This window comes from Sus scrofa, chromosome 14, assembly GCF_000003025.6.
Source record: "Sus scrofa isolate TJ Tabasco breed Duroc chromosome 14, Sscrofa11.1, whole genome shotgun sequence".
Taxonomy (NCBI): domain Eukaryota; kingdom Metazoa; phylum Chordata; class Mammalia; order Artiodactyla; family Suidae; genus Sus; species Sus scrofa.
In genome coordinates this window covers 126,656,547-126,682,450 of record NC_010456.5, presented here as the reverse complement: position 1 = coordinate 126,682,450, position 25,904 = coordinate 126,656,547, and the positions used below count along the sequence as shown (strand labels likewise).

The following is a 25,904-nucleotide window of genomic DNA, read 5'->3' as shown; positions in this document are numbered from 1 at the left end:
TAATCAGTCTTTCCCTTTGCAGTTTTTTTCTTGTTTAGAAAAATCGTCCTCACTCCAAGATCATTAACAATTTCACTCTGTTTTCTTTTCATACTTTCATTGTTTCGCTCTTTTACTTTTAAATGTTCATATGTCTGGGATTTATTTTGGTGTAAAAAGTAATGTTTTTCACCTAGAATATCAGTTCTTGTAGGATGAATTATACCAAGTGTACATCATTTTAATGTCTTTCACACCTATGTTTATTTTCCTTTGTTTATTTAAAACTGCTGTCATGGTTTTCTATTTTTTTAGTTTTAGGAAGCAACTGCCACATAGATGTTATCAATTATATTGTTTTCTTCCTGTTTTTCTAATGCACTAGTCTCTCCTTTATTTTTATTAATTAAATTCTTTCTTGAACCTTACTTGTTCTTTTTGTAGTTTCTTCAGTTCTTGAGTCATATCTTGCTATATTCTACAATTTAAATGTTTTATTTCCTCTCTGATCTAAAGATTCTTTAAAGGAGCATTTGAAATACAGCACATTACATGAAGCTAGTTTTAATTGGTTAAGAAATCATATAAATTGGTGTATTAGTTCAAGCAGGTATATGTGAGCAAGTATATGTGGGTAGATGGACAGATGTGGTGCTGGGAATTTGTGGAAGATCTCTTTTGTCTCTATTTTCTTATTGAAATAGGAAATAAAGTCATCAGCAAGAGTGTTAATGAGCAAGGAGACATTGGAGGTTTGAGTAGAGGGGAGAAGAATGAAAAACTCAGGAGCCTGGGAAAATGAAAGGACTAGGGCAGTAGAGTATGACGGCTTGGCAGATTTACGGTCCCCTTTAGTTTAATAACTATGAATTTCCAGTGAGATAGTCAGCGTGTGTGTTTTTCTCCAGGTGCATTCAGCTGCACAGGTGCAGGCACACGAAGTTGCAAAATGTTGGACCTAACCAGGGTCATGGTTAAGCTAAGCAAATCAAGAGCAGCAGAGAAGTCCAATGTGCTTGCTAAGGAGTGATTATGATTGACCATGGCATTTAAACTTGCTCTGGAGGAGACTGAAGAGAGGGTTACCTGCCAAATTAATTTTAAAAATATATAGCTATGTGAAATTAGGTATTTTTATATATAAATGTAGGCATTTTATAGTGTATATATTTCTACTACGCACATATTTCTATTACACAGCTGACAAAATTAAAAAATTAAATCTATATCACATTTGTATTATTACCTATATTGCCTCTATTAAAATTTGTAAGAGCCTATTTACATTCAGTCCTCTGATACTTGTCATTTTACACTTTGTGCTTAATCAGCTTCTAAGCAGAAGTCACTTCCTTTTGAAAAGCAAGTATTTCTGATGGGCTCTAGGGAACTTACCAATCACAACTATGTCACCAGAGCTTAACACAGTGCCTGGCCATAGCAGGTGATTGTATTTGTTGATTTAAAACTGTATTAGCATTCTTGTTCAGTGAGGATTTTGAGGGGTGGGCTGTGAGTAGAGATAGCAAAAAGTGCAGTGCACTCTAGTGCCGAAGGAGGAGACACCACTGATGAGAGATGTGACAGTCCAAGAAAATGGACCAAGGCAGATTTCACTCACGTCTTAATTTTGTTCTGGAACTAATTAATCTGTTTCAGTATTCAACTGGGACTCTTAGGGGGCAGGAAAATAATGGAAAACAGAGCACAGTTCCTGGCATATACTAAAATGAATAATAGCTCCATCTCCTTTACTTTTTATCCCATAGAGGATAGCTAGAGGCAGGAACCAAAACACACTGAAATCCCTTGATTCTATTTTGGCTAAAACACCAATTAACTTTTATTGTGCTTACAGGTACAATGTTGAACTTGTATGGTAAGAACAGAAGAAACCAATAACTACTACATAGGAAATGTATATGGAGTTCACAGTATAAAGTGTATAAATCACTGAGTTGAATTAACATGTAAGAAATGCCCACAGACCATATCCCTTCAAAAAATCAGGACCCAAATGGAAAAAAAAAGTCAAATCGGTATTGAGGGTCCAATCAGCATTGATCGTTCGTTCAATGAAACATTTATTGAATATCTACTGTGAATCAGTTATTGAAAATGGAAATATGGGGAATTCCTGTTGGGTCTCAGTGGGTTACAAACCCAACTAGTATCCATTAGGATGCAGTTGGATCCCTGGCTTCGCTCAGTGGGTTAAGGATCCAGCATTGCCGTGACCTGAGGTGTAGGTCACAGACACTGCTCCATCTGGCATTGATGTGGCGTATGGAAGTTCTCAAGTTAGGGGTCAAAATGGAGCTGCAGCTGTGGGCCTACACCACAGCCACAGCCACACCAGATTCGAGGAGCGCCTGTGACCTACACCAGATCTTTACCCCACTGGGCGAGGCCAGGGATCAAACCCACATCTTCATGGACACTAGTAGGATTCTTACACCGTTGAGCCACAACAGGAACTCCCATGTATGTTTTTTACTTACTGCTACAAACTCATCTTAGAAATGAAGAAACTGAGACTTTTATTGATAGGTTACTTGACCAAGGTCATAGTAAGGCTAGTAATTGATAGAGCTGGAGGCCCAGTACAAGACTGTTCAGCAACTTTCATATTTTTGAAAACAGATGCTCATCAGATTCATTCAATATTATGAAATCGATGTATTTTCCTTAGATAATTTTATGACAAATAAAATATAAACAGAACCAATATTTCAAAGTCCATTTTAATTACATTTTAGATGTGAATGTTCACTTTATTTTTTAATGAACTTATTATAAATAATAAGTCTTACCTGTTGATGTTCCAGCAAGTAAGAGTGCAGCAATCCATATTCCAAACATCTAGGTTGACATGAAAAAAATCACATAAAATATTCTTGAAAATTTTTCACTGACAAAGTCACCTCACTCTGAAATATTAAGCGGTTCTCTCCAAAATGACATCAATCAGTATTTACATTCTAGGTCCTGAAGAGCATGGGCTCACACTGCCTTTAATTCTTCTGCCCTGCAAAGAAAATGTGCCAGAGTCTAGACTCCTAGCTTCACATTAAGAGATGTAATTAGCAGGGTGTGCCTTGCATTAGGTGCTGGGTAATTAAACCTCTGAGGTTTTGCTGTTTTCATTATTAGCAATATTTTGGTTAGGTATAAACTGAGTCACTCCTGAAAGTTATTGTAATGCTCTGGGATGCTAGTTAGCAAACATTTAAAAAGCAAAATTTTTCCAAACCAATATAGACACTCTGTATATTTTTCCCTAACACATTTCTGAGTGCAAACATCCACTTAATACAAACAAGTTCTGCTAGAATATGCTATGAGTTAAATAACGAATGTGGCTAATCTGCCTGTCTCACTTGTGTGGCAGTGTAGCACAGCTGCTGCATGGTGACTGGAGCCTGATCTCCCGGATTGAAATTCTGGCTCTGCCATTTACTAGCAGTGATTGGGTTAAAAAGTTCACTGTCTTTCCTTGCCTGTAATATGAGGATAATCACAGTTCCTAACTCATAGGATCATTTCAGTGATTACTCATTATAATAATAGCACCTAGTATATAGTAAGTACTATATTGTGCTAATTTTATTGTTGTCATTTTTCAAGTATGTTAATGGTTACAAGAGCAAATTTATGTTCACATGTAGCTAAATATATCCTTACATCAGTGTACACAGTCTTCATAATACACTTTAATATGATGCAAATTTGCTTTTTTGGCTACTCCATTAATTTAAAGTGACAAGCAATTCAATTTACAGACATCCTTAGTTCCTCAATTTTTACATGTTTCTAGAAGATGGCTGAGGTATTTTTGGCTTTTCTTAATTTTTTTACTCTCATCATAATATCATTAAAATTTTAAATTATCTATGAGGCAATCAGCCTTTTCTTTTTTATTTTTTTTTGGTCTTTTTAGGGCCGAACAGGCAGCATATGGAGGTTCCCAGGCTAGGGGTCAAATTGGAGCTGTAGCCACTGGCCTGCACCACGGCCACAGCAACACGGGATCTGAGCCGCATCTGTGACCTACACTACAGCTCACAGCAATGCCATATCCTTAACCCACTGAGTGAGGTCAGGGATCGAACATGCATCCTCATGGATGCTAGTCAGATTCTTTTCCGCTGAGCCATCATGGGAACTCCCATTCACCCTTTTCTTATAAACCTGTTATACTATGCAAGAATCAGACAAAGGAGAGATTATAAACAAGGGTTCATGTGAACAAGATTATGAACAAGTCTCAGGTGCTTTTTTGGTTGAAATATTTCCTGGAACTCAGAGTAGCCAGTCCATCCTGGCATGCAGTCATGTAGTGATTAGAGAAGAGACCACTTAGCAGCACCAAGTTCAATGCCTGGCACTCTGTCCAGTAACTACACCACAGAAAAGGCGTGCTCTAAAGCCTTCACCAGTTACAACTAGTCCTTTTTCCCAAGTGGTATTTCAAGAATCAGTGTTTTCAGCCACACACATAACATAATCAGCAGCAGCACCCCTCATAGGACTGCATCTTATTCATGTCTACATCCCAAGGGACAAGCACAATGCCTGGAACTTAGTAGGTGCTTAATAAGCATGTTTAAGTGAAAAAAATGCAAAGATCTACAATGATAACATAGAAATTTTAAAAAAATATTCTCTCTTCCATGTTTTCACAGTACTTTTCAACAAATCTACTATAGCATCTAGCATATCATAGAATTGTTAGGTAATTACCTATTAGTCTCCTTGTACAAACTGAACTGTTCTGGGACAAGGACTGTTTTTTGTTCATCTCTGGGCCCCCAGCATCAAGCAACAGGTGTATCAGAGTAGACACATGGTCAATATTTGTAGACAGAAAAAAACAGCATAAGATTTCATTGATCTCATATCTTTCAAGGAAATTCTTCTTCTAGAGAGATTATCATTCTGAGAGTTGAAGGCTCATTATACTTTCACAATTATGTTTAATGAGAACAGATACTGGTGAATCTATAGACATTTACTGAAATCATGGCAGTTCTGCCTGAAAAACGTCAAATAGAGGAGTTAACAATAGCTTTTAAACGTTCATCACAAAATCAAAGCTGTGCTTATATATGACAGCACACCAAAAATGAGGAGAAACAGCAAATCAGTTGAGTTCTTGATAGAAAATAATTAATTTTGTCTCTGACATGATTAATTATTTTGAGAATTCAGTTAAGCAGAGAACCTTTCAAGATGTCATGATGAATATTTCAACATTAATGTCAGAACCCTGAATAAAACGTTATAATTTTAAAATAACTTTTTAGGCTCTTTCTTAATGCACAGCTCTTTAAATTATCCAATATTTCAAGGAGGCTGGCGTCATAGCCATGTTGGAGAAGCAAAGAAAGAGTGAAATACAAAGACAAGTGCCTGCGTGATCTGAGCACTCATACATTCATTCACTAAGATTTGAGTGGCTACCATGCCCCAGGTAGTATTCTGGTTTATAGAGACACACCAATGAACAAAACAGACAACCAAGACCCTACCCTCTTGGATATTACAGTGGGGGAGAAAGCCAATAAACACAGTAAAACAACTATAGAATATGTGAAAAGGTGGCATAAGTACTAGGAAAAAAAATAAAGCAGACTGAAGGAGATTGGAGAATTTAGGATTTGACTAGAAAAAATGTTGCTATTGTGATCCAAGGAGGCCTCATTGAAAAGGCAGCACTTGAACAAAGACCCAAAGGAAGTGAGAGAGGTAACTGAGTGATTCTCCAGGCAAAGGGACAGGTCAGCCAGGGTGTTGAGGCAGGGGTGCACCTCATACCTTTGAGGAAGAGCAAAAAGGCCAGTGTGGGGGTAGCAGAGGGAGAGAGAGTGAGATGAATAGAGGGTGAGGCCAGAGTGGGTTAGGCCTTGCTGGACATAGTAACAATTTCAGCTTTTCCATTCAAAGAAAAGAAAGCCATTGGAGGTTTCTGAGCAGAGAAGGGATCTGGTTTGATTTTGGTTGTAACAGGATCATTCTGGCTGCTCTTTTGTCAAAATACTGTAGAGGAGGGAGGGCAGAAGCAAGAAGGTCAGTTAGGAGGCTACTGCAGTGATCCAGGTGAAGATAATAGTGGTTTGGCTCAAGAAAGGAGCAATGGAGGTGGTGAGAAGAGGACTGGCTTGGGATATAGTTTGAAGGTAGAGCCAACAGGGTTTCCTTTGTTATTATTTCTATTTTTGATTTAGTGCTTGAAGGATGTGAGGACATTGGAGCATCCTCAGTGGACCTTGCAGAGGCAGAAACATTTACTCGCCTTTTTCCTGTTTTATTCTTCAATAATGGATCTTCTCTCATGAGTATTGTCAGAATATTTCTTACAAGGTCTTATAGGACAAAAACATTTTCATGAATTTGTTTCCCCTGATTGGTTTAAGGATGTAATTTTTCTGCAAATTTTTGAAAATGTGTTTTTAAAACAGATTATGCTTCTAAAGTCAATTTTTTTTAGTAAGGCTTTATTTTATGCACATTTTGTAGTAATACACCACTCGAATGCAGACATAAAAAAAGCATCTCATATGGAAGTATAACCTCTACTGAGGCAATATTGCTGTAAATGATTACTTTGTGAACTATAGACTATAATTAGATAGTCATCACATACTTGTTAAATTATACACAATAAAAATATACATTGCATCAAGACAGTTCATTATAATTACAAGTAACTTTAGAAGGCTACTTAGAGTTTTCAAGTAGCACACCTTTCATAATAGCAATTTACCATACTAGAATGCGGTATTAAACTCTTCTACTATCAGCAAAGAAGTCAGAATAATATAATATAGAAAAATATCACCATCAAAGAGGCAATTGTAAGGAAAGGAGAGGTTGGGAGGATTATAGCAACGTCTAGAATTGGCGAATCATGTGAGGGATTTTAATACATTTTGAAAAGGTCTAAATTTCTAGAAGCAGACTCTCAGCGAAGGAATGGGAAGATGGAGCCTGGATTTCAGAATGTGATCTGGGTTCATAGCCCGAAGGACTTTTTTAGCTGCATGATATTGATAACTAACGTTATTTCTCTGAGCTTCAGATTCCCTCTGTACACTAAGCCATTAAGTATATGTCTCATTATCTTGCCTGCACTATTAGTGTTGTTTTTTTTTTTTTTTTCTTTTTTTTCTTTTTAGGACCACAGCCATGGCATATGGAGGTTCCCAGGCTAGGGGTCAAATCAGAGCTACAGCTGCAGGCCTACACCACAGCAATGCAGGACCTGAGCCGCATCTGCAACCTACGCCATAGCTCATGGCAATGCCAGATCCTTAACCCACTGAGCAAGGCCAGGGATCAAACCCACAACCTCATGGTTCCTAGTCATATTTGCTTCCATTGCACCATAACGGGAACTCCGAATATTAGTAAATTTTCCTTTTATCCTTTATCTAACTATGCTTTTCTCTCCTTTCGTCCCCAGCTTTATTGAAGTATGACTGACAAGTAAAATTGTATATATTTAAAGTATAAAATGTGATGATTTGATATACCTACACATCATGAAATGATTACCACAATCAAGTGATATCAAGATTAGGTAACCTAGAGTATTATTGTGAAGATAAAACAAGGCTATGCTCATAAAAAGCTTAGCCGAGCACGAGGCAAATAGGAAGCACTCGACAAATAGGAGTTATAAAATTATTATTATTTCTTAGGTTCAACCTAGTTTCTTGTTAAGTGTAGAGTAGTACTCAAAGAATGTCATTGAGAAAGGCTGGTTACTTGTTCAAACAAGCTCAGGAGAAAGGCAGGACTGGAAATGGAGGCTCATCAGTGGGTGAGACTTCTGAGGGAGTGAAATAACAATAAGGAAAACTGGGTGTGAATGGCTTATGTAATTACGAAAGAATTGTAGATCCAATCAATATAAACAACTGCAGAGAGAGAGTCATAGAACACCGGCTCATTAGGAAGCATGATGAAGTAAACAGGTATAGGTGAGGAAAGGCATGATTGAAGGGTGGGGACTTCAGGAAGAAGAACAAGAAAAGTATGCTCAAGGGCGAGTTACAAGAAGGTGACTTACAAGTAAGAGAGTAGAGGGTGATTTTTTTTTCAGAGTGGATTAAACTTGTGTCCTATGCACTTCTCGTTTCAAGACCAAGAATATTCCTAACCTCGGCTAGTAGTTCTGCCATATAGTTGCACCCATCACAAGGATAACTAAAGCATAAGTAGAGTAGTGCCAGACCAGCCAAATACATTTTAAAACAACTCAAATGCTCATCCACAGAAGGATTTCAAGGCTCCTCGCTAGTAAAGGTAATTTTAAGGCCCTGGAAGGAGACTTGGCAATGTTTCATCTGCTATTTTGACTGCAACTGTTCAAGGCTCTTAAGTCTCTTTCCACTCTGGCTTTCCTTACATCATACTCCCCTTGTGAGGGTGGTGCTAGAGTGGCAGTGGGTATTTCTGGGGTCCAGCTAAGGAAGACTTAAGAAAACCCTTTGCAAGAAAGAGTCTGACTCAATGTTTTGATGTTTGCTGACAGCATTTAAACATCACCACCACCTTTTTCCTTTCTGCCCTACACCTGGGAAGGCTAAGAAAGCCTGGGTTCGACCTCTTTGGGACCAGTGTGAAGTCTAAACCATGGAGGCCCCTGCCCACAGGAATGGGAACCCTCACCCTAGCCCCACCTCTTTACCACCATAAAGGTCCAAGCCAGTATCCTTTCTCTCCCTTCTTCAGCCATTTGTAGACCATCACGGGAGCCTGCCCCAACTCTTCCCAGAAAGACTCACGATGTAAGTAATAAACCTTTACTAGTCAGATTGTCAGCTTCTGTGTTAGATGTTACATACACATTAGCCCATTTTGTTCTCACAATTACCCTGTAAAGTTAATATTTTACTTCAATTTTTCTTCAGATAAGGATAGTGAAGTTACACAGGTTAGAGAAATAATCCCCAAGATAATTATGAAAATTGATCTAGGATTTGAACCCAGTATAAACTCTAAACACTACAATGTCTCTCAAACATCCTTTCAAATTGTTGGTCCTCTCTGACCTTTCCGCAGCATTTTTACTTTTCCTGGCATTGAAATACACATCTTTATCTTTAAGGTCCTTGAAACCACCTGTTTCTATGGCTTCTCTTGTTCCACTGCTGGTGGCTTTTTCAATTTTCTTTCCTTATTCTTCAAATACAATTATTCCCCAAGATTCTTCTCTTTTCTCTATACTTCGCAGATTCCCAGATATTAACACCTGTGGCAAGAGAGTCCCCTCCTATGACTTCACCTTTTGTCTCATGGGAGAAACTTCCTTCCATCCTCTTTCCAAAGCGTCCGGCCTGGCAATGCCAATTGTCTTCTGGGCCTTTCTAATGGTGGGTTTTATTTGAATTATAAAGTCACCATGTTCAAGTTTTAAGAAACTCTTTTCTCTCCAAAGAGCTCTTCTTTACACCCTTTCCATTCCTGTTCTAGGAACTGCTTTTCTTTGAGTCCTTGGCTGGAAATGTCTATACCATTTTGACCCCTTCAAGGCCCCTGGCTTTCAAAGAGCCCTGCCAGACTCTGCTCACACTTCCTCTTTGGTGCTTCCCTCATTCGTTTCCTGCTGTAAGACTCATCACAATCCCTGCTCAGGATTTCATCGCTTGCCTGAAATATCGTTGCTGCTCCAGCCTTCTGCCTCTTCAATCATGAATTCTAGACATTATTAACAGACCACCCATCTTGAGTCACATCTCTAATCACAATTCTCCTCAAGTGTCATTATCAAATGAAACTTGCATGAAGGACCTCCTTGTCCTCTGCTCAGTCGAGCTTCTGAGCCTTCAAGTCCACACTCCTTCATATCCATTGTACCTGCTGACATGCTGAAGTTTTGCTCATGCTGGTTCTTCTACCTTGACAGCCCTTCTCACCCTTTCTCTACATTCAAAACCATCCTCATAATTCAAGGACCAGTTCAGGTGTGACAATCTCTTTCATGAATACTTCCCCTCAGTCATAGAAGCCTTCTCTATTTTATTGATACTACTGCATCTTGTGTTATTTTTATCCTACTTAGAACATTTTCTATCATTCTGTTTTAAATATTGTACAATTTCCAATGTGCTTTCTTTTTTTCCCTTGTTTTGTTTCCCTTTTTATCCTTGACCCTCTTCACCCATTTCTTCTATCTCCCATGCCCCCCCACCTCTGGCAACTGCCAATCTGTTCTCTGTATCCATGACTTTGGTTTTGTTTATTTTGTTTTAGATAACACATCGTGTTTGTCTTTCTCTGTTTGACTTATTTTACTCAGCATGATGCCTTTGAGGATCATCCATGTTGCAAAGGGCAAGATTGCTTTTTTTTAATGACTGAATAATTTTATGTACGATAGAGTATTATCCATTCAATTTCTTTATCCATTCATCCATAATGGATGTTTAGGTTGTTTCCATATCTTTGCTACTGTAAATAATACAAATAATTACCTTTTATCCTTCCTGTAAAAATATTCCTATTACTTATTTTTTATCTCCATTAGTAAACCTGAAGGCTGAAGAGTATATATTTATATGCTTGTTATGATACCTGATTTAGTAGCTCTTTGTTTTCTAAAACACAAATCTGATCATCCCATTCCCCTGCTTTGTCTATGAGATAAAGCCCAAACTCATTAGCATGTAATGTATGGCCTTTGGGAAAGTACCCCTTGTGCTTCTCCCACTGCTCCTTATTCTAAGTGCCCATGAAGCAGAACCACTTAGGGCATTGCAAACAAGCTAGCTATACCTTTGACTCTATGTCTTCATTTTTTCAATTTCTGCAACACCATTCTCCCCCACTCCTCTACTGGGTAAACTCCCAATCCTCCTTCTAGATCCAGCTGAAGTATTTCCTACTCTGGGAAATCATCCCCAACCACTGAATTGGAAATTATCACTCATTCTGGGATCCTCCACACTTATCCAGCTATATCTCTAATTCTGATGCTATTACGTTACAGTCAGTCACACACTGGACCATCCCTCCTGATCGCCTCTTTGAGATTGAGGAAATCAATGTCTCATAGCCATCTTTGTGTTTCCCAGTATCAGGTAAGGGGCCTGTCACTTGGTGGACAGTCAGTACTTCTTGAACAGAGACTTAAATAAATGAATGAGAGAATGAATGAATGAAGAAAGGAAATAAGTGATCTAAATAAATATTAAGTGGACTGATTTGGTTTAATGTGTAAAATAATAAAACTCTTGTCTATGGTCAAATCTTCTATAACTACAACTTTCAACAATTTATGGGCAAGGAAGCAATTCTACAAGTTTATTTCACTTTTTGTGTTTCCTAGAATACATAGGCACTTAAAAAAATCAACTGCAGTCCTGGTTCCCGTTCTCTGAAATCCAAGGATCACCATTATGTATTGTTCTCATTGAGATACTAAAACTGGTTGGTATACGTATCCCAATATAACAAATACATGTATTTTCACAACAAATAATGCCAAGAATTCAACACTGGTACTGAAATTTGCCTCTAATCAAGCTAAATATTGGAATATTTCATTAACCAGATCAATTTTATTTATTTAAGCTTCCATACTTCCATAATGTCTAGTTGCCATCTTAGTGAATTTAAATTTCTGAGGAAAAGATGACTTAGGAGTAACTGGAAGACGAATTAGTTTCTCTTTTCCTAAGAAAGCCAAAATTTGGACTGCTATAGACAGAATGACATGCTACTATTTGAGGTTTATTGAATACATATCCTTAATCTCCTTAAATAATAAATCACAAAACACATTTTAACCAAAGCACTTATTTCTCTCTGGTAGATTTTATATTTAGATTTTATGTGACAGCATATAACATAGAAAAGATAACCTAATTTGATATCTGAAGAGAGTTGTACGAGAAAGCACTCTGGACCTAAAGAGACAATGAAAATAGGGCCGTGGTCTCTAGTTCTCACACTGCCACTAGTTAGCTTACCAAAGATAATGCACTCTGAGCATAACACCCTTCTCTATAAAATGGGGAAGTTGAACTTTGTAATATAATGTCCTTTGTGGTTCTAAAATAGTCTATGCTTTGAATTTTAAGAGTCCTATTCACAGATATTTGAGCTAGCACTTCTCCCAAGGGAAGGGGAACTTTCTCATAATAATTCTGGGGCTGTAACCATTTAAACCTTCCTAAAGTATGACTGTTTCTTACCATCTATACTGATTCAGTGTTCATCATAGTCATAGTCAGGTGGTGACTCTTGATACCACCCAGAAAGGAAATCTCTTGAGGCAGAATATCATTATAAGTAATTTTAAGAATGGAGAATGACTGGAATTGCAAGTACAAAAGCCAAGGACCAGTGTGCTTTGGTAAGTAAAGGGATTGACTGAGGTCCAATCAAATCTGAGACCTTGCAGAGGTACTAGGAAAATAAATACCACTGTATTTAAAGAAAACAAACAAACATACACTGAGAGGAATTCCTCCCCCCGCCCCCACCATTTTGGAAGAACAACACAAGGAAGCAATAACAAGGAGCTAAACACCTTTAAGCTCCACCTGAAAGATGAAACTCCATCCTTGGGATGGGAGAATCTTCAGAAAGGAATAGGACCAGCTGATAGACATTGAAGAGTTCAATTTCAGGAGTAAGCTAACAAGCAGAAGGAACCCAAACTGGAACTCATTTATTGATTACTTCAATAATACATTTGAGAACATTGTTTTAGGAAAAACACTTGTTATAATAAGATATTAGGGATTTAAATATTGAATCTGCCCTCAAGGAGACTATAGTCTAGTAGAAGTCATACAACATATACATAAAGAACCCTAAAACCAGACATAAGGTAAAATTTATGAACTGAGTAGAAAGGTAATAAATCCAGTGTTAGTGGCAATGTTCAAGGAGAGGCTGCATGACTATTTGGGGTGACGTCAGAAAGATTTATATGTCTGGTAGGAAGTTAACTACATGACCTTCAAGATCCTTTCCAACAAATGCTTTGCGGTTTTATTAAGACTATTGCTAGAATAAGGATTTAAAAAAAAAAAAAACAGGGTTATCTGATTTTTTGTTCTACCCACAGATTTTTTTCTTGCAGAAATGTAAGAAATCATTTTCCAACACAAGCTCTTAAAACAAACATTTTTAATTAATTTACTTAAAATATGTCTGAGAATTCAATCAGTTATAAAAAGCCAACAGAGTATATTTAAAACTATTTCTAAAAGGCAGGTACCAACATTTTTCCCAGTATAATCATGATGGATTTTTTTAAAGGAAAGCTTAATTATTTTATATAATACAAACCAGAAAAATGGGACTAATATAAGAAACTTACAGACATCTATAATTTCCATTTGCTCTTCATACTATTTTAGCTTTAAGATTAATTGTTCAGAATCTTATTTCACAGTCACTCAACTTTATTGACTTTGATATTGACAGTCTTGGTACAAGTTATAAAGCCTTATGTGGCATGATATATAATTAAAATACTTTGTCTCGTAACTTACATTAATGAGTGCATGTCAGAGAACGCCGATTCTCTCTGAGAAGAATGTAAACCTATATTAATTAATTTATTGAGGAAAAGCCTACCAGGGCCATTGTACACTTTGCCTGTGCCTTACCTAGTGAAGTGTTAGCAGCTGCAGGCTGTTTAGGAGCCCTACAGGCCTAACCTATAATCTTCCTTAATGTGACTTAACAGTAAATTCATATTTAACTAGCCTACAAGGTACATTTTTCAAAATGTAAAGCCAATGGATTAGATTAAAATAAAGGAAAAAAGCATTAGCATAAAATGTCTTTTCCTGGAACTACCCACTAGCAATTTTGATTAGCACTTTAAATAGTCCCAAAATTTCTCCCTAAGTCTTCACTAACGCCTCAGCTCATCCATTTTACGTCGGCTCTTGAAGATTAATTTTATTTCTAAACTGCTGTGGTAAGGGAGCCTCTCACTGTTCTTCCTAAATAGTCATGCATAAATTCAGCTGAATGGTAATGGGTATGGTCCAATCATTTTCAGGACACTGAGTTATAAATAAGTAAGCAGCAGGATCTGGCCCATTGTTTATGGATCAAGATACTTCCTCTGCTCCTAGTTCAAGGGTAACAAGGCGATAGCAATTGATTTAACCACCCAAACTGACAAGAGCCTGCTATGTAAACTGGAATGCAAATTTATAATGTGAAAGGGGAAAATTCACTTCTAAGGAGAAAAGATACTCTGGTGCCTGATAATTATGGCCTCTCCCCTAGGCCAGATCAATAATGTTCCTGCTGCTTGGTGAGCATAGCCTCTGACCAAGGTTAGCTAGTTGAATGATATTTATGGCCACTCTTATCCATCTAGGAAAAGACTGATGCATCTATCTCCACAGTTAACAGTATCCTTGAGGCCACTGGTTAGGTACATTTTTCCCCTAGACAGTCTTGGACAAATTCTTGATCTTCTGAATCTCTGTTTGTAGATACTGCACAGGTAATATAATCTTTCATCAAAGGATGACTAAGCATCATATACAGGCTTAGGTCAAGGTGGGGGTTACTTGTTCAAATGCCTACAGGGCCATGGAAATGTGAAGCAGATGAGATGTGGGAGAAGTCATGTCAGAAAAAACAAACAAATTTACCTTACATTTCCTGAATGTAGTATAAACAGATATGTATGGTATTTTTAGAGACATCTGAAATTTTAGAATTATCAACATTGAAAAAATAGGCATATTTAATTACTTAAGTCTTCTTTCATAATTTGTTACTTATTAGCTTGTTATTGAACCTAACATATCACCATCAGACCATGTGAACATAGACCACAAATACTTCAACTAGATTTAATAATTTTATTTACTCAATTTCATATGCAAAAATGGAAATGACAAACACCAGTGCCACTTAACATGTGTACACTCTCCTTATATGAGGGTTATTGTTGGACATGTGTTCAGTTCTGGCATTTCAACATCACTGCATTTGATTTTCAGTTATTTATTGCTTTGCAGTTCAGTAACTTCAACTGGTAGCTCTTTTTTCATATTATCAATGTCAAATTATAAAAGTGGGCTTTCTAATGTTTAAATGTTAGTTTATTTTCATAAAGTTTAAAATTAGAGAATTTTTTGGAATTTTATTTCAACTCTACAGCTTTGGTAATGTGGTTTAAGCCATGACTTTCATTTCAGGAAAATGATTTCAGTAGGATAATGGGCCAGATTATTCCTTGCTAAATTAATTTCTTAAAGATACAATTCCACTTCAAGTGAGCAAACTGAATCATACTTTTGTGTAGCTGTTTGTGCATGCCTTAGCAGAGAACTGTTCAAAGTCAATAGGTTCTAACATCAACCCCAAAGGCCAAAACATTGATCTACTTTTTATTGTTAGAAATCGAGTAAGGATTTTCCTCTTGAGTAACAAGTAAGTGTCCACAAACATCTTTCAACATTCAGCCACACAAACCCATGTACTATAACAGGATATCATAACACATATCTAATTCATAAAAATAAAGAGCATCTGGATTTCATTCTATGGTATTTTTTCTAGTTCACACTGTTAGTTACTGCACATTCATAGTGTATTACATTTTAAATTCTTTAGCACAAAGCAACTCCTGGCAAATAATATAATCAGGAGACCTAAATTCTTTGTCTCTTGGAAAATATCACCTTCTCATATTTAAGTTTTCACATTAATGCTGTCCATTTCAGGAGGTGAATCACACTATTTTGGCCAACCACATTACATTTTGCAAATTTTCTTACAAAGAAATTCCAATCAGAACTTATCTTCTGACATAAAAGTTTTTGTCAATATCACCAATTTAATATAGCTTGACTATGTGATATCATTTGTATCTGTGTTCTTATCATCTGAAATAGAAAATGCTACAACCAATTTAATTTTTTATACAACTCTTCTGTAAGTACTAAGACATGACTTGAACTTGCTGGTCAATAGTATTTCCAGTAAGACTTAAATTTATAAATGCTTGTCTGTATAGAATACATAATTTTTGCTTATATTCTATAATGCTCTTGTATAAACTTGCCATCTATAAAAGCTTTTTCAATTTTTTTTCACTTACTATATAACCTCATTCATAGTAGCATCAGATATTTTATTCGTATTTAAAAATAACTGTTGATATTTGTCCTATTTTCTTTTTTTCTTTTCTTTTTTTTTTTTTTTCCGGTCTTTTTGCCTTTTCTTGAGAACTCCCGCGGCACATGGAGGTTCCCAGGCTAGGGGTCTAATCAGAGCTGTAGCCAACGGCCTACCCCAGAGCCGCGGCAATGTGGGATTCAAGCCTCGTCTTCAACCTACACCACAGCTCACGGCAACGACGGATCCTCAACCCACTGATCAAGGCCAGGGAACTAACCCGCAACCTCATGGTTCCTAGTCGGATACGTTAACCACTGCGCCAGGACGGGACCTCCTGTCCTGTTTTCAGGTTAAGTTTTTCATTTCTCACTCCATATAGCAGTCCTGGATCTTACATTTATATTTGCCAGTTTCATATGTTCTATTCATGTTTCAAACCCATTAAGTTGTAGTTCTTTCAATACAGATATCTTTTATTCACATATTACATATGGAAGAATTATCTTTACTTCATCAAAAAAGATGATCTCTTTCATTGTATCAGAATCAAGCATCTTTTCCCCATATTCAATGGAAATAGGGTATAGAGAAGCTAGTCTCTATTCTAGGAGAAACAAGTAAAAGGGGCAACTAAAATTGGCTTCAATGTTATACAATAGGGAGTAATAGTGATTGTGGGTAATGAAAGAGCAAATGTTCCATCTAAGGGAAAAACTGCTGCTGCTCCATTAAAAAAAAAAAATGTGGCTAATTATTTTTAGATAGGAATGCAAGTCTTGTCAATTCCCATTGTGGCTCAGCAAGTTAAGAACCTGACTAGTATTCATGAGGGTGCGGGTTTGATCCCTGGCGTAGCTCAGTGGGTTCAGGATCCAGTGTTGCTGCAAGTTGCAGTATAGGTCACAGATGAGGCTCCAATCTGGCGTTGTTGTGGATGTGGCATAGACTGGCAGCTACAGCTTTGACTTGACCCCTAGCCTGAGAATTTCCATATGCTGTGGGTGAGGCCCTAAAAAATGTGGTGGGGGGAACGCAAGTCTTGTACTGCCAAAATCAATTTTTTAAAAAGAGAAGCTGAAAATGATTGGCTCAGTTAAAGAACAAAAAGCCAAAAACAAAACACTGTAACAGACTGGACGGAAGAATTCAGCAAGCTGAATTAGCCCCACAGGCAAACAGTATGCAATCTCTGTATTAAAGTGTTAGATATTTTCACAGAATTTTACATTTCTGAGATTATATCAACCACCATGATTAGACTGCTATATATTCCCCAACAATTAAAACATTTTCAAAATATTTTATAGATGTGAGTTTATAATGTGACTCTCTTTTTATTGTTATCCCAACAAATTCTCCCACTGGTTGGGATGTCCCTACTGGGTGGATGTACTGCATCCACTATCATAAAGAGGAGGCGATGTCCTAGCCACAGTTACGAGACTTATCGATAGGCTCATGACCCAAACCAGGCCAGTCAGAATCCTTCCCAGGTTTTTGTTGAGACAGTTGAGATACTCTCTTCCTTGAGGCTCAATGCCTGAAAGTACAATGAAGCCTATAATTGTTTATGGCCATTTTTCATTTTTGCCACAACAGAGGAAGAGTGTACTTCAAATAATGCCACCAACATGGAGGAGGATATCAGAGCCAAAAAACTGGAAGAAAAGAGACAAATTGGATAATATAATTTGAACTGCTGAATCCAGCCATTTCTGAAGCCAGGATTTTCCTTGTTCTTCCTGATTACATAAACCAATATATTCTCTTTTTGGCTTAGGTTGGTTTAGAGTGGGCTTCTAAAACAAGCAAAGAGTCCTGACTCTGTATCTGACTAGTACAGATAGATAATATTACCAATTATGTCTCAGTTGTTTGACAAGCTATACAGATATAATCCTGAATTTTCTTCATTGTAATTTACTATCTTTAATCTTAAATCTCTTATTTAACATCAATTTTACATGCTAGATTTGGAAGATTTTTTTCTGTAAAGTGCCAGATAATAATAAATTATTTTAAACATTTGGGCCAGACATATTGTCCCAAGTAACTCTACTCTGCTTTTTAATGTGAAATCAGCCATAGACAATACATAAATGAGTGTGGCTGTGTTGCAATAAAACTTTATTAACAGCACTGGAATTTGAATTTCATACAATTTTCACACGTCATAAAATATTACTCTTCTTTTGACTCTTTTTCAACCACTTAAAAGTCATTAGCTTGCAAGCCATATTTGGCCTGCAGGCTATCAATTGCTGACCTCATAGTAGATCATAACCTCCAAGGTGGCCAGGAGTGAGTCCCATCCTCATTGCGTCCTCAGCACCGAGGAGCAGTGTTTGCACATAGCAGTTTATCACTAATTATTGAAAGAATAGATGAATTCTCAAGGAAAATCAAGATTTTAGAAAAATTCACAAAAAATAAAGTCACACCAGGTGTTGTACAAATTATTAAAGATTTAGGAATCTGAGGAAGGTTGTGCTTCTACCTAGTTCTCTGGTCTTTGTCCCTCTCTAATCTCTTCACAACAATTGTTCCTGAGTGTCCCAGGAACCCTCAACTTTTTCTCCTTCTGTTATACAGATCAATTTTTTGTCTTAAACTTTATCCCCACACTTGCATATCAAAACCAATATATTCAGATGAGCAGAGGGATCTACCCTACAAGCTGGGTGACCAACCCTCCCAGTTCCATTGGAGATAGTTTCAATAGGTCACTGGTCTCAGGCAAAACACTTAAATGCTTTTTTAAATTCACACATAAATTGGAGAGAGTATTACCTATTGAAACAACTTCATGTCTTCTGGAAAGTTTCACATGAATTACTGAATATATACTAAATAGTGTGTGTGTGTGTGTGTGTGTGTGTGTGTGTATACACACACATATATAATGTAATATATACATAAGCTTTTAAAATTCTTTTAAAAATTAATGATTAATAAAGATTTTAGCAGTGTTCATAATGATCAATATGTATAAGGAATGTGATCTGGCCTGCTTAGATCAAATTTCTTTTTAGAAAAGCAGTCACTTTAATGAAATTTCTCAGTCTTAATAAACTCATTCAAAGGCTTTCTTAGGAAAAATCAACTACAACCAGGATAATTTTCATACTATGTTTTTCTTGATATTCTCATATTCAACTAATTTCAAACTGATAACGAATGAAAATGAAAAAAAGATGACATCTATGTTTTAATTGTGCAAAAATAAACAGAAGAACTTAACCAGAGATGATAAAATCTGAAAATTTACCCTTTTAGGATGTTTTCTCTAGAGAAATATGGATATTTCTCGGTATCTTTTAAAACGATATTTTATTCTGATGAAAACTTTTTCATTAACCTGGAGGATAAGCTTAGACTTTTTAAGTATCAAATTAATAAAACAACAATGTATTATCAATCATAACAGCAATCTTCAGTAATGGTATTCTAGATTTTTTAAGTCTTTCATACAATAATGAACAGGTCTCTTTTCCTCAAAACCATCTTTAATATGTTGCTTAGTTACTGTTGCCAAGATTTCTATTTCTTGAAAAAGAATAATATGTCACATAACCTATGGGCTCCTCTTTTCCTGCCTTAACATCTGCTATTACATATACATAAAACTAAAAGTCTACACAGATAGATCTTTAAGAATCACACATAAAAGTGCTTGGAATTTAAATTGTTTTAAATGTTTGCATTATGTTTCAAACTGTAAACTCTTACAAATGAAAAGTTTGGGTTTATAGCCCATACCATCCAGTTAATCTGTCCATTTATATCCATTTATGAAATATGCAAGTACAATAAAAAATTCCTGATGCTAAACAAAGGTGATTCTATCATTTATGAAACACAGGATGAAAACATCTTGTTGCTTTAACACTAAATAGAATTAATAGCTCTCATCGGTTATCTCCCTCTGGCTTTACAAAATCAAGCATGGACCTAAAATGGAATATTTTTTTCCTATTCTATTACTCTAGAAAGTAGTATCATTTCCCCACAGCTAACTATGAGGAACTTTTTCCAAAAAAGATTCCACTCTCTTTTTTTAATTGAGGGGATGGTGTGGGGAGAAGGGCATTAGGGGAATGAAGGGAATTAAACCATGTCTAGTCAATTTTCAAAAAAAGATAATGTGTTATTGTCACTTTTTGGTTGTAACCTCCTAATTGGTAGGAACAAAGGTTAGGCATGAGTCTAAATACCCTATTAAACTGTGAGTTCATCAACCGTAGGGTCCTGTTTTACTCATCATTTTACCTCCAACACCTAGCAGAGTGCAAGAGAATTAGGAATAGTTTAGTAAGAGTGTTGAAGGAATTAATGAATAGGCAAAAGGCCAAAAGTTAAGATTCTATTTGTAGCCATGGTCATAGTCTTTTTAGAAGAGAAATGAAAAGACATCTCATTAACTAGGACTGTGTAAGCCTCAAAGAAGAATAAGAGTAATCATTATTATTATTTTAAATATAGAAAATAATTAGTGAAAACCACTCCGAATTTTGCATTCATCTATTGAGATCTGAAAGGTTGGATTGATTTCTAGTTGACCACAGAATAGGGATGAAAGAAATACCACTGAATTAGAAACAAAAGTTTTGTATGTCAAGGACCAGCATGATCAATTATTAGAATATTTATTCCTTTCAAATTTCTGTGTTGCATATGTCAACATTTCAGAACAAGGTAGGGTTAGAATTGCTTTTTACCCAACAAAAAGCTACAAGGAAAAGATGGCTTATCTTCTATCATTTCCTGGTGGGATTCTATGAAACAAAAACAAAAACAAAAGCTGGACAAGGAAGGACATAATTAATTTGTTCTTATTACTCCTGATCTCTATCCTCGTACTTAGGTAGATCTTTTGTTTTAAAATGAGCACTTTGGGACATACTGATGAGTTTGCTGTTGATCAGTATATGTCCCAGGATTTCCTTGATGGTCTTTCTTTGCACAAAATAAATAGATGTCTCTGAGCAGTTTATGGAATCTGCTCATGTATTATGATAAGGCTTCCATCATTACTGCTTCACTTACAGTAGTAGCACTGATCATTAGAGCTAGAGCATCAGACATTTCTCAAAGAGCAATGACATCTAGAACTAAGTTGCTTAGGTTAAAGACCTATATACATTTTTCAGCATTTCAATTTTTTGCATTTCTTAGACAACATAGGACTAAATCTGTCATGGAGTCACCAATAAAATCCTCTCAAAATACTTTCTGACTGAACTCAGCCAGAATAAAATCCCCAGCCAGTGAGACTACATAACCAAGCATCACAATAACTAAAGAAACATATCCTAACACTAATGTTGTCCATATTACATAAAGAGAAAGCTTCTGCCCACAGAGTCAGCAGAACTCAAGAAATACATGTATCGGAATATGAGAAGACAAGCCCAATGTATAGGTTTTGGCTATGCAGTATCTAAAGCTTTACCTATAAATTCAAGGTTATATTATGCACATTTCCTCAGTAAGTGCCACTTTGAGTGAAACTGTCATTAGCATGAACCCTTGGCATTTTTATAATGAAGTTCATGTGACCTTGACTATAAAAGGTTCTTACTCAGAGTGTCTACTCGAAGGTCTACACAAGGCCTTAAGGCAAGGAAACATTAACAGTAACCCTGGAAATGGCCATGACTTGGCAATGTCTACTGCAGTTCATGGGAGTCAATCAACAGTAACTACTTTCTTGCTTGGTCTGTTGCGCAGATAAGCACCATATCTGATACAGCTAGAAACAGTGCAGAGAAGGGCAACAGCAACCTAGCAGGGGGACAACTTAGAAAAGTGTCTGGGAAAGAAATGAGTCACATTATTCAGAATCTCCGCATAATAAACTGATAGTGTGGCCTCAGCCAGCTATTGACAAATTTCCTAAAATATAACCCAGAGAACTTAAGAATTTATAGAAAGAAACCTGTATAATCCACCTGGATTCAGACATTATACCAATTTACTTAACAACTAAAACATGCACCTCTTGTTTTAAGGGGAAAAAAAGCTGAACACCCATTAAATTAATGAAAAAAGAGGGCCTCAGACTAGTGGGATACTAGTGGGATACTTGGACTACACCAAGCTCGTTCAGAAAGGTCCCAAACATAAAACAACAGGAATATGTTGGGAGACCACCAGGGATCCTTCAAATAAGAACTTAAGTACCAATATTCAGTGCTTACAAGCCACTCAGTTTTTACCATATCTTTGTTCAATAAATGTGAACTACTGCTGAATTACTTTATAAAGTAATTTTATAAAACCCACTAGAAAAATATTGTTCCATGATATTAAATTTACCAGCACAGAGATGCTTTTTGAAATATCAAGCAGGTATTGAGTCTTGAACTTGTGCCACAACATTATAAACACAAGCCACAATTTCTTTTGCCTCACATTATGAAATCAGATGATGCTGAGAGATTCTTAAAGGACAAAGTCATCCTAAAAATAGAAAGAAATAAAGGAGGCCCTTGATCCCATCTCAGAGTTGAAAGTTCTAGAATTATGTCTACAATTATGTCTATATAATTTACATTGATCACAAGCTACTTTCTGGGCTACAAGGAGGATATATATGCTTTGAACTAGTTGACAGAAAGAAGCCACAGTAAATGTCTTAGTGTAAATAGTTAAGCCTGGTGGGAGTAGGAAACTGGTAGTTGGATAAACAAGGCTTGAACTTTCTGACAGGATTAGCAAGGACAATCTGTCTTATTCACAGGCAGTCAGATGTCAGAGCCTTGGTGGGGAGGTGTCATCCAGAAGAGAATGTCCAGGCTCAGGAACATGTCCCTTTGTAGCCAGGACTGTATGGTGATTTTTCTTTTCCCTTCAAATAGAAAGGAGATCAGGAAGAGACAAGAGAACCAAGCATTAGAGACTTACAGGAAACACAATCATAAAAACAGGTAACAGAGCTAGAGATGCATTAGTATAATCCATATGGCCCCAATTTCCCTAGTAGTCTGCAGAGAAGTACAGCTCAAGATATGAAAGACAAAATAATTATTTTTGGCTCCCAGCTATCAGCAACAAATTATACATTTATGACACAATCATAGCTGATCTGTAGTTTCTTGAACCTGGACAAATCACTAGATGGGATGGTTTTGGACTCAAGAGTCTGAATGAGTGAATGTTTGTTGATACTGGGCAGTCTGTGAACTAAGGGATTATGTGAACTGTCCTGGAGTTTGCCTGCAGCAATTAGGCAGGTGGAATGGATGGTGTAGACAGCAAGGACTATCAATTTGAAGAAAATTGTCATTCTTAAGACTCATTGGGTTTCTCGTCACTCCAGTATAACTTGTCCCATATTAAAAATCAAAGTCTGTCTAGTGAAGACAAAGAGGTGGGATTCACTCGGCTTCAGCCATCTCTAAGCAAACAGAATTTGCAGGGCAGTCATTAAGCCTGCTACACTTTACCTGTCTTTTTTTTTTTTTTTTTTTTTTTTTAAGTCAGTCTTTGCAAAAAACTGTGGAGTTACTAGGGTTGTTTGCTGCCATGGGTACTAAGGAATCCAGCGTTGAAATACACAATACAATGCGCAGATGGGCCAACAGCTCTGGAATGGCCAACTGGAAAATCTTTCTCCCTCAAAGGAACTAAATAATACCAGAGCCATTACAGTATTTCTCAGACTCAACTGAATATTCAGTTTAGCTGAGTTATTCAGGGAGTTTTAAAGCCTTGGTATCGGTTTTTGCTTGCTTCTTGTTTATTAAGCATTTTTTCTTTTCAAAATAGTTTAAATTGAGATATATTTAACATCCAATAAAATATACATATCTTGTGTTCTTTTGATAAGTTTTTTAAAATTGTGAATTATAGATAACATAAAATTTATCATTGTCACCACATTTTAAAGTACATAGTTCAATGGCTTTAAGTACATTCACACTGTTGCACAGCCATCACCACCATCTACTTCCAGATCTTTCCATAACTCAAACTGAAACTCTATATCCACTAAACATGAACTCCCCTCTAATATGGAGCATCTTTTCATATGCTTACTTGCTATCTGTGTATCTCTTTCGTTGAGGTGTCAAAGTCTTTGGCTCATTTTTTAATTGGGTTGTTCGCTTTCTTGTTATTGAGTCTTAACAGTTCTTTATTTGTTTCTCTCTCACCCTTGCCTCTGCCTGAGGTAACCACTGTTTTGATTATTTCTCATCGTGGATTAGTTTTACCTGGACTTGAACTTTATATAAATGAATTACACAGTAGGTACTTTGAATCCGGCTTCATACAATGCCAGTGATATTTGCCTGTATTGTTGCATGTAATAGCAGCTCATATTAATAATTAATAGCAGCATACCAAATATTTCATTGTACGTATACAGCCAATACCATTCCAGATATTGATAATTTGTGTTTCCTTGTTTTCTTGATTAGGCTTATTGGAGTATACATATTTTATTAATCTTTCAAAGAATCAACTTTTCATTATTTTTTTCCTATTTATAATATAGGTACACACATGCAAGTTCCACATCATAGACTTTTGATGTTATTTTACCATATTTTATAAACTGCTTTTTTTACTTAACAATATATCATGGATATTTTCCAAAATTGATAATATAGATATTCCTCAAGTTTTGATAGTTGCATAGCATGCCCTTGATTCTCTATTTAGGCCAACTCCAAGATTTTTTTTAAAACTACAAATGATGCTGTATTCTTGTTGACATTCACACAACTCATGCTGGTACCCTGTAGTACCTGCTAGGTTATAAATTATGAAATTAAAATGATACGGGAGTTCCCATCGTGGCTCAGTGGTTAACGAATCCGACTAGGAACCATGAGGTTGTGAGTTCAATCCCTGGCCTTGCTCAGTGGGTTAAGGATCCGGCGTTGCCATGAGATGTGTTGTAGGTTGCAGACACGGCTCAGATCTGGTGTTGCTGTGGCTCTGGCATAGGCTGGTGGCTACAGCTCCGATTAGACCCCTAACCTGGGAACCTCCCTATGCTGGGAGTGCGGCCCTAGAAAAGACAAAAACAAAAACAAAAACAAAAGATTGATTTTCCCAAAAATATTCATGCCCGCTCCCTCCTATTTCACCAATATTGGTATAATCTTTTTGTTTAATTCTTGCCAATTTACAGGAAAAAATTTATCTTGTTTTTATTTGCATTTCTTTAATTATAAATGAGCTTTAACATCTTTGCATATAAATATTAACCTTTGTATCTTTTTCTATTAATTATTAACATCCTTTGTCCATTTTTCTATTACTTTTTATAATTTTTTAAGTCCTCTTTTTATTATTCATGATAACCTTTCGCTTACCACTTGTTGCAAATGTGTTTTCCCAAGTTCGTGTGTGTGTGTGTGTGTGTGTGTGTGTGTGTGTGTGTGTGTGTGTGTTGGATCTCTTTTGTTAAATCATTATTTGTGATGTAATTCACATACAATAAGATTTTAAATGGACAGTTGGTGAGTTTTGACAAGAGCAAAACCACCACCCAAACCAAGGGATAGAATAATTTTGTCACTACAGAAAGTTTCTTATGTCCCTTGCAGTCAATTCTTGCTCTTTTATTTTTAAGTATCAGAATAAGATAGATGTGTATAAAGTTTCTGGCACAGCATCCAGTGCATATAAGGCATTCAATGCATGAAACTGTAATTTTTTAAGGCTGTCCTGGGAATGGCTGATACAATAAGCCTACCTCACTCACCTGCCTGTACTACTAAAGTCCTCTAGGAAGTTAAGTGCTTCATTTTCCATACACTCCTGACCTACGTGGGACCTCTCCAGTCATGGAGAAC

General features: G+C 36.5%; 1 protein-coding gene across 1 annotated transcript in view; it reads right to left on the bottom strand.

The window, feature by feature from the left end:
• PNLIPRP3 (pancreatic lipase related protein 3) overlaps nt 1–13,882 on the bottom strand; it is a 48,571-nt gene extending 34,689 nt beyond the window's left edge. The window contains exons 1-3 of the mRNA XM_021073715.1: nt 13,867–13,882; nt 10,969–11,114; nt 2,793–2,841 (exon numbers count right to left, since the gene is read on the bottom strand). Of these exons, the coding sequence (XP_020929374.1) occupies nt 2,793–2,841; nt 10,969–11,114; nt 13,867–13,882 (211 nt within the window). The remainder of the gene's footprint in view (nt 1–2,792; nt 2,842–10,968; nt 11,115–13,866) is intronic.